This window comes from Neomonachus schauinslandi, chromosome 5 (assembly GCF_002201575.2).
Source record: "Neomonachus schauinslandi chromosome 5, ASM220157v2, whole genome shotgun sequence".
NCBI lineage: Eukaryota > Metazoa > Chordata > Mammalia > Carnivora > Phocidae > Neomonachus > Neomonachus schauinslandi.
In genome coordinates this window covers 149,147,472-149,164,037 of record NC_058407.1, presented here as the reverse complement: position 1 = coordinate 149,164,037, position 16,566 = coordinate 149,147,472, and the positions used below count along the sequence as shown (strand labels likewise).

At 43.8% G+C, this 16,566-nt stretch overlaps 1 protein-coding gene across 1 annotated transcript; it reads right to left on the bottom strand.

Moving 5' to 3' along the window:
- Positions 1-6,029: 6,029 nt before the first annotated feature.
- On the bottom strand, positions 6,030-14,044 carry MPV17L (MPV17 mitochondrial inner membrane protein like). The gene is made up of 4 exons (XM_021698299.1): positions 13,735-14,044; positions 10,665-10,735; positions 6,293-6,322; positions 6,030-6,209 (listed from the first exon to the last, which is right to left on the bottom strand). The coding sequence occupies exons 1-4, from the start codon at positions 14,042-14,044 to the stop codon at positions 6,030-6,032; spliced, it is 591 nt and encodes a 196-aa protein (XP_021553974.1).
- Positions 14,045-16,566: the final 2,522 nt, after the last annotated feature.

Below are 16,566 nucleotides of genomic sequence, written 5' to 3'. Positions count from 1 at the left end.
CCGTAGATTTGTGCTAGCAATTAAAAAAACAACAACAACAAAACTCAGAAAGGCTCTCATCCACATCTCAGTAAATTAGTTTAATAAACTACTTCTCCACATCTAGCTGAAATCAGCCACATGAAGAGAATGGGAGTTTTGAGAGACAAGGATAGGAAATGAGAACTAATTTCGAAGACACAGCATTACAGCCTGAGAGATGGCAGGGAAAGGGCACCCAGTGGAAAGAGAGCAGCTTTGAAAAGAAAATGGGCAATGCAAGGTCGAAGTCTTCGGGCACAAGAATCCATTAAGCTCCTAATACTTTCAGAAGGTGAACCTGATTGCAAACGGAAGCTGCCTCCGGAATGTTTACTCACTTCAAAACTCTCCCTTAGAGCTGATCTAAAAGCATGGCTGCCATGCCACTTCAATGCTCTGGTCCCTAACCTCATCACAATGATTCTGTCCTGGAGTGTTTGGGTGGTGGTCATGGTTGAGGGGAGAGGTTGAAGGACAGAAGTGGGTTTGATGTGGCCATTCAACAGAGAAAGAAGACTATGTGGATGAATTAAAGATTCATTTAAGGAAAGACAGACTTACAGAGGGGAAGGGAACTAGGAAAAGAAAAGCTCTGAACCGATACACACCCAGAATGTTACTCAATTATTAATTCCTCTCTTCTGTTCACTGGGTTGACTACTGTTCACAGCTCTTCCTATTACCTTTAAACTCCAAGTACATACTTGATCTTTGAACTCTAGATTTCCCCTTCCACTTAGTGGCCATTGACAGTATTAAAAGGACGTTTCTCAATTTTTTTTTTTTTAAGTAGACTCCATGCCCTGTGTGGAGCCCAACATGGGGTTTGAACTCACAACCCTGAGATCAAGACCTGAGCTGAGATCAAGAGTCAGATGCTGGGGGGTGCCTGGGTGGCTCAGTTGGTTGGGCAACGGCCTTCGGCTCAGGTCATGATCCTGGAGTCCCGGGATCAAGTCCTGCGTGGCGTCGGGCTCCCTGCTCAGCGGGGAGTCTGCTTCTCCCTCTGACCCTCCCCCTCTCATGCTCTCTCTCTGTCTCATTCTTTCTCTCTCAAATAAATAAATAAAATCTTAAAAAAAAAAAAAGTCAGATGCTCACCCAACTGAGCCACCCAGGCGCCCCTTTCAATAGTTTTTAAATTGCATTTTCTGTGATTTGTTTCCTTTAGATTCCAAACATTATGGGTAAAACTAGATTGAATGTGGCCAATGCAAAGTCTAAATCTTCAGGCACAAAAATCTACTAACATTCTAATACTTTCAGAAGATGAACCTAATTTCCAAATGAAAGCTGCCTCCAGAATATGTTACATGTGTTCTGGATAGAATTTGTTTTGGCACATGCTCTGTAGAAATTCATGTAAAATTCCACTGAGCTAAATAAAAGTAAATTGCCCACACAGGGAAAAATATTTTTTGAAAGCTTCGAACAAATTCTAGGGGATGACAATCGTTGGAAGAAGAACAGTAAACAAAGTATCCAGCAATGATACGTGAGTTAGAAATTGTAGTTCTGGGTAATGTACCTCAATCGAAGAGACTACCTGCCTTTAATTTGGTTGGTTGTGGTTAACATAGTTGATCTGGGGTCCTATTTAGATACAACCTCAAATACCAAAGTTAAATCTCTTTATCTACAGATTTTACTCTGAGAGAAATGAAATACATTTTTCTTCAAAGTATTAAAGAACCAAAATTATAATTATTAATGAAGTCCTAGAATGTGAAAATGTTTTCCTCTTTGAACTATACCCAAATCTATACCTTCTGGTCATGAAATCGTTTTTATTTTGGTCCCAAAAGCATCCATACAAATGAGAAAAAGTTTTCCTGAAACATCCTTCATTTGTATGACCCCCTAAAGGCCAAATTCACTAACTGTATAGTGGGTAAATAATTAATTGCTTTGGGGGCACCTTTGTGGCTCAGTCAGTTAAGCATCTGACTCTTGATTTCGGCTCAGGTCATGATCTCAGGGTCGTGATATCGAGCCCTGCGTTGGGCTCAGCGCTCGGCGGAAGTCTGCTTGAGATCCTCTCTCCCTCTCCCTCTGCCCCTCCCCCACCCCCTCTGTCAAATAAATAAATAAATCTTTAGGGAAAAAAAATCAATTACTTTGTCTACCGAATCACCTACTGCACAGAATCCGAGGAAAATATTTTCGCATGCTTCTCTCAAACTTGGTATTGGAACATTTTAAACATATGCAGACTCTCACATTGCCTAATTCTGCCTCACCCAACTATGATATAGATAAAAGGTAAAGTAATCACTTTTATTAATTTTCCTACAAATGAAAAAGACCGAGAAGTTGCAGATCATGCATGATTTTTTTTTTTTTTTTTTAGCTGGCTAGGAGCATTTACATTATCCAAAGTTGAGGAATGGTTGATGGAAATGTCCCTCTATGTTAGAACTTAAAGGCCTTTTCTTGGCTTTGTCTTTCAAGATCTCATCTCATCTCATCTGATCCTCCATCCCCATTCCACTTTACAGACCTTTAGTCTTGTGACTTTCCATCCTTCAGGACCCAGCTTAGGCATCTCCTCCAGGAAGCCTTTCTTGATTACCCAAAGCACCATAAATTTCAAAGTACCCACTCCTTATGCCACTAACCTATGGCTGGGTGGTTTTGCTTGGGTAACATCCATGCTTTCCATCGACCACTTATCACAGGCACTGCTCAAGCAGTGAATGATGAATTGGACTAAATGTCCTGAGAACTTGATTATCAATGTTTTTACTTCTATTCCCAAGTGGACCATGATTCTTTCCACACAGTTATCATCATGTTGTTTATCTTCTTTACATCCCTACACTGGCCATTTAATAACATTTGTTGATTATTTACATAAAGGCTAGGGTTATGGTTATTTTATTTGTTACAGTTATACTGGTGGATGATAAAAATGGTCACATCCATTTGTGTGGAAGGAAAGATCTCCCCTGGATTGAGAAATTGTTTCTAAGTTATCTAAGTAAGAGGCCTATTTCCGAGCCTGTAAATGGAAACCAGGCATCCAGTAAGATGGGACTGGGGAACTCTTAATTGTAATGGTGGCAGGGCCAAGAAGACAGCCTCCCTGGTGGTGGTGGTCAATGGTGTTATCAGTGACAATCAGGGAGTCAGAAAAAAGGAATGCTGGGAGATGCTATTTGAGCCACAGGGTAGCTTGCCCAAAAGCCTGGACCTAGGACAGGATTTGTGATCCCTGAGTTCAAGCTAACTCATGAGAAGATCAGAATTCGGCATCCTGTAAGCTTTTTTTTAAAAAAATGCTTTTGAAACAGAGGATCATAGGAGACGAGAGGAAAAAATAAAACAAGACGAAATCAGAGAGGGAGACAAACCATAAGAGACTCTTAATCATAGGAAACAAACTGAGGGTTGCTGGAGGGGAAAGGGGTAGAGAGAGGGGATAACTGGGTGATGGACATGAAGGAGGGCACGTGATGTGATGAGCACTGGGTATTATAAAAGACTGATGAATCACTGACATCTACCTCTGAAACCAATAATACATTATATGTTAATTGAATTTAAATTTTTAAAAAATGTTTAAAATTTTTCTAAAAGTGCTTTTGACATTTCTCAAATTCCCCTTTCAAATTTCCCTTTTGTTTTCTACGTATTAGGTAGAGTTGTTTTTGAAAATCCAGTCTGTCTCAACTCTTTTAAGGGAAATGAATGACAGGTTTTTGCCTTTGCCTGAGGAAGCACAGGGGCCAGAAGAACATGGTGAAGCAACACGCAACCAAGTTAAAGACACCTTACGGAATAGGAAAATCTGGAGGAAGGGTGGGGGCCCCCTGCTCGGTTCCAAACCCGGGAAGGTTCAGAGTGCGTTTTATCAAGATTGGCAGCATTTTAAAATTTTGACAAACGTTGTGTTACTTGGAATACCTTCCATTTCTCACACGAAAACACAAAAGTACTACCGCATAAAAATCATATGTATATTACTTGCAAAAATGTGGAGAATACATGTTATATATTCTCTACAGCACAGAGCAACACACGATCAGGTAAAGATTTATGAAGATTTGCTCATTTATGAACAATAAGCCTTTTTCCCCTTGACAGTATAAACAAGGTCTGTTTTCCCAATGACTTTGATACAAAAGGCAAACACTGCTCTTCCATCCTAAAAGTAATGTTGAAGTTCATCTAAGAGATTGCCAGATAGTACTTTTGCATAGTTACTCAAGATACACTTTTCTATTTTTTAAATTTTTTTATATTTATTTTTATTTTTTTTTAAGGATACACTTTTTTAATGACCAAATTTGTCTTAGGTATTATGAAATAGCTTTTCCGTTGCATTAGCGACTTTCAAAACAATGTAGGTAACAAATTATTTTAGAGGCTATCTAGAAATTTCCTATTGTCCCAATAATGTAAAATATTTTAATACCAATTAAATTCAAATAAATCACATACTTAGACATTATATACTTACGAGCTACATAAATTCATATTATGAATTATGTGCATAAAAAATTTAAGGATACATTCTTAAATTAATCTTAAATACAAATGCGCAAGATGAATGTATTACTAACATTTCAGTGCTTCCCATCTTAAAATTTGTACAAGACTCCACTGGAAGCAGGAGCATGGTGGTACAATTCTTAGGTGAGGTTTGCTGAAACTTCTTGAGATAGTCATATCATTTTTAGACCCCCTGGTTTTGAGGTTAGACAAACTGAGTAAATCTGAAAGTCTGGATCAAGGTTCTCATGTCTAGCTTAAAGATTACTGATAAAGATTTATTGGAAAGCATTGTTTTTTAAGTAGGCTCCGCACCCATCGTGGGGCCCAACTCGGGGCTCAAACTCATGACCCGGCGATCAAGACCTGAGCCAAGATCAAGAATCAGATGCCCAAACAACTGAGCCACCCGGGCACCCTTGGATAGCATAGATTTTTAAAAATATAACCTCAATGTGAAATTTGGGGTAACTCTGTTCCCTGTAAATCTAAGGAACAGAGTTTTTCCTTCCAGAGGAAGATAAATTGTTCATTTTCTTAGAAACTTCACTCAATATATGTCTTAAAGAAGCCAGAAATTTTGTAAATTTCCTATGTCTAGAAAATGGGGTCCTTCAGTCAATTGAATAGGCTCAAAACTAGAACACGTTAACTAAAAAGTGCTTAACTTCGAAATTACAAAAGTAGAAGATAACCGCAAAATACACTCCATACAGGAAACGCCAATCAGATACAATTATTTTTTTTGATGGGCATAAAATGTACTTAAGGAACCCAGTGTTAGTGTCACAATAGATTATTATATAAAGTATTTCGAGGAAAAAAAATTCGGTTATTCAATCTTCTCCTCGATCGAGCTCTATGTAAATAGAAATTTACTCTAAGGACTACTTTTGGTATAAAAGTTAAACTGACCGAAAAGTGTTTGGGGGGGATAACCTGAGATTTTAGATGTGAAATGTAAATGATCAAAACAGGTTCTTTAAATCGACCAGCATTAAAATATCAGCATAGAAATCGGAATTACCGCAAAATGCCATGGTGTCGCTGTTACCAGTATTAACCAAAGAATTAGAGGAGTAAAAATATTAGAGAAGTGAGACTTTCAGGCCAGAATGGGGGAAAAAAAGGTTTGGATAAAATCTGAAGTATTCCTGGATAATGAAACAACAGAGTCTATGCAAGAGTCGTTCTCCAAAATGGAGCACATAACTGATAAATAGACTCTCTTATCGGCAGACAATCCACCGCATTAAAAAAAGAAGAAGAGGGCGCCTGGGTGGCTCAGACGGTTAAGCGTCTGCCTTCGGCTCAGGTCATGATCCCAGAGTCCTGGGATCGAGTCCCGCATCCGGCTCCCTGCTCCTTGGGAGCCTGCTTCTCCCTCTGCTTCTCTCTCTCTCTCTCTCTGTCTCTCATGAATAAATAAATAAAATCTTTAAAAAAAAAAAAAAGAAGAAGAAGAAAGAAAGAAAGAAAAAGAAAATTGTCATTGTCAGGGAGTCCTTGGCTTCTCATTTCTCGGGGGGCCTTTCAAGCACACTGGCCTCCTTTACGTGAAGGAAGGCGAAAGCCGACTGGAATGTGCCATCGCCACTCTGTTGTGAAAAGCAAAGGAAGGTGGCCCACAGAAAAGCACAGAGTCCAGTGTAAGCTGTCCTCCAGTGAACAGGAACCAGGCCGAAGTTGGTCAGCTGTAACAGAAAGAAAGAGTGCGCTAGGGTTCCCTGCCAACCACAGCCATCAATTAGCATTCTGAGTAGTTCTAGAAACTCACCTGCGCAAAAGGCCAGTACATCAGACCGCTCTGGAATACAGAAAAACTCGATGAGAATGCCTTTTATTTTATTTTATTTTATTTTTAAAGATTTTATTTATTTATTTGACAGAGAGAGACACAGCGAGAGAGGGAACGCAAGCAGGGGGAGTGGGAGAGGGAGAAGCAGGCTCCCCGCCGAGCAGGGAGCCCGACGCGGGGCTCGATCCCAGGACCCTGGGATCATGACCCGAGCCGAAGGCAGACACTTAATGACTGAGCCACCCAGGCACCCCTAGAATGCCTTTTAATCACACACACAGAAACAATCCTAGAGATTAAGAAATACCAGGCAGATAGAATGCAGAGGCGGGATTGTATTTCAGACTAAGCCGATTAAATCAGACTCCTTAAAGCTCTCCAATAGAAGAGGGTGGGAGCAGTGCAATGAGCTTTGAGGTGAGAGGCAATTATAGTAGTCATATTACAGGTCCAGAATGAAAAGGCTACCAGAATCAGCACCATTTCTGTTAAACAGCTGCTTTCAAAATAACAGCATCTATGTGTACACTGTGGTTTTCCTGTTAGCCCAAGCAAAAGCTACAGGAATATATTTATAAAAGGATCATCAGTAAAGTTTTAAATTTATCATTCTTCATGGAATGATTTGTTAATAATATGTTCTGCTGAGGGGTGTCCGGGTGGCTCATCAGTTAACTGCCTTTGGCTCGGGTCATGATCCCAGGGTTCTGGGATCAAGCCCTGCATGGTTGTAGGGCTCCCTGCTCAGCAGGCAGTCTGCTTCTCCCTCTCCCTCTCCCCCTCCCCCCTCCCCGCTTGTTTCCCCCCCTCAAATAAATAAATAAAATCTTTTTAAAAAGTAATAATAATATCTTCTACTATTTCAAGCAATAAGAGCCAGAGGTGACTCTAATTTTATCTAAAATGTTTGATTTTTTTTTATTAAAAAAAGATTTAAGGCAGATAATATATTCTACTATTTCTTGCTATAGATTAAGTGTAGCTGACATTCTTATGGATTACAAAATGCCCCCAAAAAAGGGAATGCTATGTTGTTGTTGTTTGGGGGAGGGAGAACAGAACTGTATTCGTCAAAAATATTAGTGTTGGGGCGCCTGGGTGGCTCAGTTGGTTAAGCGACTGCCTTCGGCTCAGGTCATGATCCTGGAGTCCCAGGATCGAGTCCCACATCGGGCTCCCTGCTCAGCCGGGAGTCTGCTTCTCCCTCTGACCCTCACCCCTCTCATTCTCTCTCTGTCATCTCTCTCTCTCAAAAATAAATTAAAAAAATATATATTAGTGTTATAATAGGTAAAAGAAGGCTGAGGAAAAGTTCCCAATTAATGGAGACTAAAGAGACATGGCAACTAAATGCACTACCTGACCCTAGACTGGATCCTGTACTAAAAGAAACAGAAATGCTATAAAGACCATCAGAGAGTCGATTGACAAACATGGCAGAAGGATGGTGGATGAGCTGAAAGGCTCATTACCATTGTTAAATGTATTGAAGTTGCTAACTCTGCTGTAATTACATAAAATAACTTATTTATTCTTAGAAAATAGAACTTAAGTATCTAAGGGTAAAGGGTAATTCTGTGTGCAACTTACTCTCCAATGCTTCAAAGAAACAGACAGAAAGATGGATGGATATAGACAGATCAAGCCAGGAAATAATAAAACAAATGGGCAAAATATTAACTATGGGTGACTATGGGTAAAGGGTATTCTTTGAACTATTCTTGTTACTTTTCCATCAGTTTGAAATTATTTCCAAATTAAAGTTTTCAAAAACTATAAAGGAGATGAATGTAATTATCAGATAAATTTCTAAGAGGTAACATACCTGAGTCCCCTTACCATAGCTGGTGGAAAGAGACAGAAATTGCATGCCTTCTGCACAAAAACAAACCAATCAAAAACTCAAATAGTACCTACATGTCAACAACAAATAAACTAGGCATGTCCTTTCTACCTTCATCCAAAGAAGTTGGATCGGGCAGGGGAACTGAAGGACCCCATTTTCTAGACATAGGAAATTTACAAAATTTCTGGCTTCTTAAAGACATATATTGAGTGAAGTTTCTAAGAAAAAAAAAAGCTATTCTACTCTTACAAATCCTTTGGGCTACAAGAAAGCCTTTTGTGACAGATTCTTTTTGGCTGCTTCTTGTTTTCGGACACCTACAGTTTGTGCTCTTGGTTTCATTGATCAAGTTGACTCAAGAACCTGGTTTTAACCCAGTTTCTTCCATATCTAATATCCCTAGCTCTGGGCTCTCCTCTGTGCACTTGGAAATCTCCCTTTAGATCTTCTATTTTTTTTTTAAGATTTTATATATTTATTTGAGAGAAAAAGAGAGCGAGAGAGAGCACAAGAAGTGGGGAGGGGCAGAGGGAGAGGGATAAGCAGACTCTCTGCTGAGCAGGTAGCCCAATGCCAGACTCGATCCCAGGACCCTGGGATCATGACCCAAGCCAAAGGTAGATGCTTAACTGACTGAGCCACCCAGGTGCCCCTCCCTTTGGATATTCTAAAGGTATCTAGAATTCAACATTTCTCAAACTGAACTCATTTTTTTTTTTCCAATCAGCTCGCTATGTCGTATCTCAAGTGACGGGCCACCACTCACGCAGTTACTCAAACCAGAAACCTGTGGGTCATCCTAGATGTGTCCTTGCCCATTACCCCAATCACCAATCATTCACCCAGAGCTACCAATTCTACCTCCTAAATAGCTCTCCAATCATTCCTATTCCCATTCCCTGTTTCTTATGTGAACTTGGTTACAATAACTCTCTAGCTGGTTTCTCCTGGCACCATTACTGACATTCAGGATCCTTGGCATGCGTTCAACACCCAACAAAGGTGGCCTGTGTGTCTTCATTAAGGGAGGAGAATCTGAAGCATCTGCAAGTCCCTGCTTAAAGCCCGTTTCTTCCCCAATTCTGCTCGCTTGCTCTTTTTTTTAAATTTTTTTAAAGATTTTTATTTATTTATTGAGAGAGAGAATGATAGAGAGAGAGCATGAGAGGGAGGAGGGTCAGAGGGAGAAGCAGACTCCCCACTGAGCAGGGAGCCCGATGCCGGACTTGATCCCGGGACTCCAGGATCACGACCTGAGCTGAAGGCAGTCGCTTAACCAACTGAGCCACCCAGGAACCCCGCTTGCTCTTTTTTTAATGTTAAATGTCTACACCTCCACAGGATCCATGACACAATGGGAAAACTTATTCCTTTTTCCAAACTAAAGTAGAAGAAAATTACATTTGGGTGTCGCAACGGGCTCACAATTTCTGCCCCAAGAGAAGTAACAAGCTCCGAAAACTCTTTCCCCTGAAAAGGAAGAAGGACTGTCCCTGAGCATGTGGCTTCCACACTCCCTATCATCTGCCTCCAACCATCAAGTGGGCAATGCTGATTCTGGGGCTCTGTGTCACTCAATAGAAAATGCCAAAACAGTACGGACAATAGCCGGCGTGGCTTGGGAATTAAGTACATGTGAAGCCCAAGGCCAGTCTGTGTATATTGGGCAATCCTGAAAAGTCACTTCACTGGGATTAGTAAAATCAAGCATCCTCTAGGCCAGAAATGGAAAGCACCCCTGATTTTGCCAGGCTTTACGGATACTGCTCAATAAATCTTCATTGAATAAGCTAATAAATATTTGTTGGACAGGGGTGTGTATATTTGCATTGAGCCAACAGTACAACAGGTGACTTACTTTAAGCCTGGACATAATCTTGGGAAACATTATCCTTCACAAGGACTCAGCAGAATGTACACCTGGGAACATTGGCTCCAGAGTGATTCCATTCATCACTCAACGTTCTACTTTTCCTATTCTGCAATAACCTCTTTGGCTCCAAAATGCACTAAATAAACTGTAATCACTAATAAGAGTAAATTTAAAAAACAGGAATCATTGCGAACATTGACTAAAACTCAGACACTCGTGTATAGACGCTCCTAACGTATAGACACTCTTAAAGCTGCTTCTCATTTCTCTTTCGAAACAAATTTAAGATCTTGCAGTCAAAATACTATAGCCTTGGGGCACCTGGGTGGCTCAGTCGCTAAGTGGCTACCTTCAGCTCAGGTCATGGTCCCAGGGTCCTGGGATCGAGCCCCGCATCGGGTTCCCTGCTCTGCGGGAAGCCTGCTTCTCCCTCTCCCATTCCCCCTGCTTGCGTTCCCTCTCTCGCTGTGTCTCTCTCTGTCAAATAAGTAAATAAAATCTTCAAAAAAAAAAATACTATACCCTTGTGCCAACCAACTGGAGCGCTAACTTAAGAATAGTTTTCTTAAAATGTATTTAATGTTACAAATATACTAAAAGATCTTGGTTACCTTTTCAAAAGTCTGTCTTACCTTGTACGTATTCCAAAATTTCTGTTTCAGGTCCAAAAATATGTCATCCTTTTCCTGGAGAATACTCATACCTATTTGTAAAAACACACACCACAGGAATTTTGCAAGATTCAGTAGGAAGAAAACTGTATAACAGTTCAAGTTTTCTCTTCTAATATGCAGAGTACCCACCAGTATCTCTCATTCATTATGTCCCTTCTAACCTAACAGTGAAAACATGACTTCCATTCTCAAACTAGATAAATCTTTTTTAAAAATAAATAGAATTTTTAAAAACTAGATAAATCTTAAAGGAATGATAAATATGATGAAAATAGCAGTATAAAAGTGATAGCAGAAAGATATATATATATAGATTGTATTATATATATATATAAATTGTAAGAGAATTCAAAGCATTCAGATAGCAGGACGATCAGTGACTTTTCTTCTCTGCCTTCCAAACTTTTTGTAAAATGTTTAAAAATCTTAAAAATTTAGGGGTGCCTGTATGGCTCAGTTGGTTAAGCATCTGCCTTCAGCTCAGGTCATGATCCAGGGTCCTGGGATCGAGTCCCACATCTGGGCTCCCTGCTCAGTGGGGAGTCTGCTTCTCCCACTCCCTCTGCCCCTCCCCCTGGCCTGTACTCTAGCTCGAACTCGCTCTCTCTCTCTCAAATGAATAAATAAAATCTTTAAATAAATAAGTAAATAAAATTTTAAAAGATTTACTTTCCTTCTTTTTAAAAAGAAAAAGGCTGATGGACCCTGGGTATTCTGGCAACTACCAAGTTCCCATCAGCATTTTAATCAGAATTATTCCAATCAGAATTTGAAAGCAGAACACCAATTCAGGCTCTCTAAAAACACTCTGAAAACTTTGTATGTTCAACAACCCTGAAAGGAAATTCAGGGAGCAAAGACAAAAATCCTCCTATTTTAGGAAGGAGTAAAAATAAAAGGGCTTTAAAAAGTCTCCTTCAAATCCGATTAGGAGGAAGGGGGAATAAGAGGGTTTTTTAGTCAATTGCAAGGGATTCTTAGAACAGGATATACAAGAATACCCAGGCGCATATTGGTAATATCGGGTGCCACTCACCAAGCACTAATTAAGCGCTAAGCACTTTATGTGCCTTATTTCATTGGACACCCGTGTCCCCCGCCCCCCGAAACCCAAACAATCTGCTGAGGTTGGGAGTTACAGAGGCGGAAACGAAGCTTGGGGAGGTTAATATCGGACCAAGTCCAACCGAGGTGTGGATTCCGAGCCAGACCTCCCCATCACAATCTGAGCTCCCCAAGGTGGCCCCAGCACAAAGGATCATATGATATACGCAATTTCCAAGTTGGAAATGCCTTGAACAAACATCCAACCCAACCCGCCCCCCTTCATTTTCACACGAGGAGAGGGAAATTGGGCCAGAAATCTAAAAAGCAAAACAAAGCAGCCATCTGGGTCGGAATCCGTGTCAGGAGCCTCAGGCTTAAATCATAGGCCCCCCCCGGGGCCCCGTTTCTGCAGCAGCCCCTTTCTGGCTTCAGACAAAAGGACAACACTCAAGATTAAGAACCTGGCATGGGTTATGTTGTCTTCAGGCGAGTCACTTAACCTCCTTTGAGACTCAGTTTTGTTATCCGTAACACGGGAATAACAAAGAGGATCTGCCTCACTGGGTTGTTTGAGGAGTAAATGGAAACACGGTTCCCAAAGGCCCAGCCCCTAGGTCCCCTAGGTCACTGGGGCTCAAGGCAATTGCCTTAATGGACCCGAGGAGCCCCTTTGCAGATGTGGCCTGGAAGTCACACCTTGGGACCAGGCACCTGGCAGCCCGCCCCCCAGGTCCTTTATTTCCCTGACCCCACTGGCCCTGCAGTTGGCTGAGACTACAACAGGCAACCAGGTCCTTCATGCCTCCTGTGGACTTTGTGAGGAAAGGAACCGGATCTGGCTCCCCAAAATAAGATCCAGAGGGCAGTGTAGGTTTCTTCAAGGCGCTGACGTGACCTCCCTGACCTGGTTTAGAAGGCACCAGCAGCCACCGAATAAAAGACCTTCTTGGGTCTTCTCTAGACCTTCTAAATCCCTAAATGCCAGGCCCAGGACCCCTGGATTTTCTTGGGGAATTGGTGATGGTCCCCCACCCTTTCTCCCTCGCAGGCTATGGAAACTGCTAGGAGGACGGAGGCTACAGAGCCCCTCCCATTGTTTTTGGTATTTAAGGCCCTTAAGGAAGATTCCTGAAGTCCGGCCTTTGGCCTCAGGGCGATTTTCTGAGGAGGGACCTCCCACGACTTTCACACGCAGAGTTCTCCAAGGCAGGGTCCAAGGTCCACTCACATTTTCTTGGCTTTTCACAGAGGAATGGGAACCCCAAAGGAAAATCTTGTTACCGAAGCAGGACTAAGGCCTTGAGCACGAAGTTTCTGGGGGAATCTGTTCCTACCTCAGGTTCCAGCGGGTCTGGCTCCCATGGCCCCGCGGCCCCTCGCATTTAGTTGGTGTGTTGGAAAGGAGTGTCTGCCAGTGGTCCGGAAGCCCATAGCTCCAGGCGGGGATTTTCCCGGGAGCAGGACAGCCCGGTCCCACGACAGCCCAGTCCCACAACTGCGTTATAGGGGTAGCAGCCGCCACGCCCACGGGCTGTGATCGCCTCGACACTCAAGTGGACCTTTTCCATGGGGGAAATGGACCCCCAGTCCTGCCTCCCTCCAGTTCCAGGCGACGCCCCAGGCCCCCCCTGAAACCTCCAGCCCGACGGTACTCAACCGGGCGTCCCAACTGCGATCCAGGCCCCTGGCCCCTTCACATCCCCCGCCTTTCCAGCTTCTCCCACTTAATCTTCGGTTCCCAGACTTTTCAGCTCTGGCACCTCGACCCTGGCGCTCTCAGGAGACCCCCTGAAATCCTGCCCCCACCCCCACCCCATGGCTTCCAGCCCTGGTTGGGGTCCCGCTCCATCCCTGCCTCCTGCAGCCCCCAGCCCCGGGAGCCGTCAGCCCCTGCCTCCAGTGCCACCCCCCCCAACCTTGGATCCTTTGGCCCCCTCAGCGGATCTCGCCCTGGCCCCTGCTCCCCGCCCCAGCCCCTCACCGGCATAGAAGGCCGAGACGGCCACGGGCCCGCCTATCGCCTGGTCGCACAGCACCTTGGCCAGCACGGTGCGCGGCGCACGGCCGGGCAGCGCGCGCTCCAGCAGACGCAGCCACACGTAGTTGAAGTTGGCGTGGAAGGTCACGGCCACGGTGGCCACGCGCCGCGTCTGCTGCCAGTCGGCCGGACCGCCCCGCAGCCGCTGCTGCAGCGCGTCGCCGGCGGAGAAGAGCGCCGCGTAGAGCAGCACGTTCGTGGGCCACGGGTAGCGCCGGGCCGCGCGCAGAAGCGCCGGCCACCAGCCCGCCATGCCCGCGCGGGGGGCGCCCGCCAGCGACCGCGGCGCCCGCTCCCCGGGCCACGCCCGCCCGCCGGCCCTGCCCTCCGCGCCGCCTCCGCCACCTGCACCTGTCTTCCCAGATGCTCCGGAGCCATTGGGCGCCCCGCGCACACCCAGTCCGCGCCGTCCAATCCCCTGGCCACTAGCCACTGTGGGGCTGAGCCTTTGAAATGTGGCCGGTCCACGGAATGCATGATCCATTTCCATGAAAAGTCCAGAATAGGCTAATGCATAGCGACAGAAAGTAGACTGGTTGTTGTCAGAGACTGGGCGTGGGGGGGGGGGGGAAGGGATGCGAAGTGACTGGGTGTGCGGTTCTTTGGGGGGTGAATTCTGTGTTATGTGAATTATATCTCAAAAAGAAAAAAAAGGTTGGTAGAGATGGGAAGAAAAGGAAAGGTGAAAGAAGGGATACCAAATTCCAGTTACCGAGAGGGCGGTGTATGTTAAATATTTACATGCAAGGAATTCACCTTTCCAACGCACACAATAGGCTGTCATGTCACTTAGGAGACAAATCCAGAAGTTGAAATGTGAAGCCTTTCATGAATGAGAAGTGAGGCTGGAGGGACCTCACTGAATCCTGAGCTCCCAAGCAGTGTCCCAGAAGCAGGGGGTCACTGGGGACCTCAGCCACAGGTACCATCTCTGACCCCAAGGAACTCAGCCCTCCTTGCTTCTTTTCCTCCTTCTCTGACACATCCAAACCTAGTCTCATTCTCTCCCTCTTCTATTTATTTACCCTATTTTATTTCCTTTAATTTTAATTTTTTTAAAGATTTATTTTGTTTGAGAGAGAGCGCGCGCACACGTGTGAACGGGGGGGCAGAGGGAGAGGGAAAGGATGAGGCACCGCTTATTTTAATTTGTTTTGATTTTAAATTTTCATTTCCAAATGATTCCAGACTTAGAAAAAAGTTACAAAAATAGTACAGAGTTCCCATATAGGCATCACCCAAGCTTCCCCAAATACTGACATCTTGCATAACTGTAGTACCATGATCAAAACCAGAAAATTATCACTCATGTAATACTATTACCTAATCTACAGACCTTATTCAAATTATTGCCAGTTGTCCCACTGAAGTCCTTTTTTAGGTCTGGTGTCCAACCCCAGATTACTTTGCATTGCACTGAATTGTTACGTATCTATCACCTTAGTCTCCACTCTGGGGGACTGACCAGTTATTTTGCACACTTCCTCCATTTGTCCACCTTATTGTTATGGGCTGATTGGGTCCCTCCCAAAATTCGTATGTGGGAACCCTAACCCCCAGTATCTTAGAATGTGATTGTTTTGGAGATAGAGCCTTTAAAAGAGGTAATTGAGGGGCGCCTGGGTGGTTCAGTTGTTAAGCGTCTGCCTTCAGCTCAGGTCATGATCCCAGGGTCCTGGGATGGAGCCCCACATCGGGCTCCCTGCTCAGTGGGGAGGCTGCTTCTCCCTCTTCCACTCCCCCTGCTTGTGTTCCCTCTCTGGCTGTCTTTCTCTCTGTCAAATAAATAAAATCTTTAAAAAAAAAAAAAAAGAGGTAATTGAGTGAAAAATGAGGCCCTCAGGATGGGACCCCAGTCCAATCTGACTGGTGTCCTGATAAGAAGAGGAAATGTGGACACAAAGAGGCACCAGGGCAGTGCATGCACAGAAGAAAGATGGTGTGGGGACCCAGTGAGAGAAGGAAGCCACCTGCAAGCCAAGGAGAGAGGCCTCTGGAGAAACCAGCCCGGCTGACACCTTGACCTTGGACTTCTAGCCTCCTGAACTGTGAGAAAAATAAACTTATTTTTTAACCCACCTAGCCTGTGGTATTTTGTTCTGGCAGCCCTAGCTGACTAATACACCCATTCTCTTCAATTCTTGGGAATCTGCCAATTTCTGTGTTCTTTGACCCAAAGTCAGCAGCCAGGCATCCCCCACTCCTTCTGTTGTTGCACAATCATTTCCAACTCTGACCTGCCTGTCTTGCTCTTAGAAGGACCCTTGTGATTACATTCAGCCCATCTGGATAATCCAGGAAAATCTCCATATCTCAAGATCCTTACCTCAAGGGTCATCTACAAACTCCTTTTTGCCATATAAGATAATGTATTCTCAGGTTCTGGGGATTCAGGCGTGGACATCTTTGGAGGGCCATAATTCAGCCTACTGCACCCCGCTTTATCATATCTACCTTCTCTGTAACCCTTCTGATCTCATTGATCGTGTTAGCTGAAATGAAACTGCCCATTTCTCAATGTGTATAGATTAGGACTATCTGTTGGTCCAGTACTTTTTCATTCATTCACTCAATAGATCAATATTCTTGAGCACTATGATATGCCAAGCACTAACCTATATGCTTGTGGCAAGAATTTGTATTCACAATGCCTTTTTAAAAAATCTCATTGCCGCCTAGAGGAAATTGTGGCCTTCATTATGAAACAAAGAAAAATTCCCAGATGATTCCTACACCATCCCCTTGACCAAATTTGTTAGAGAGAATAATAGAGCA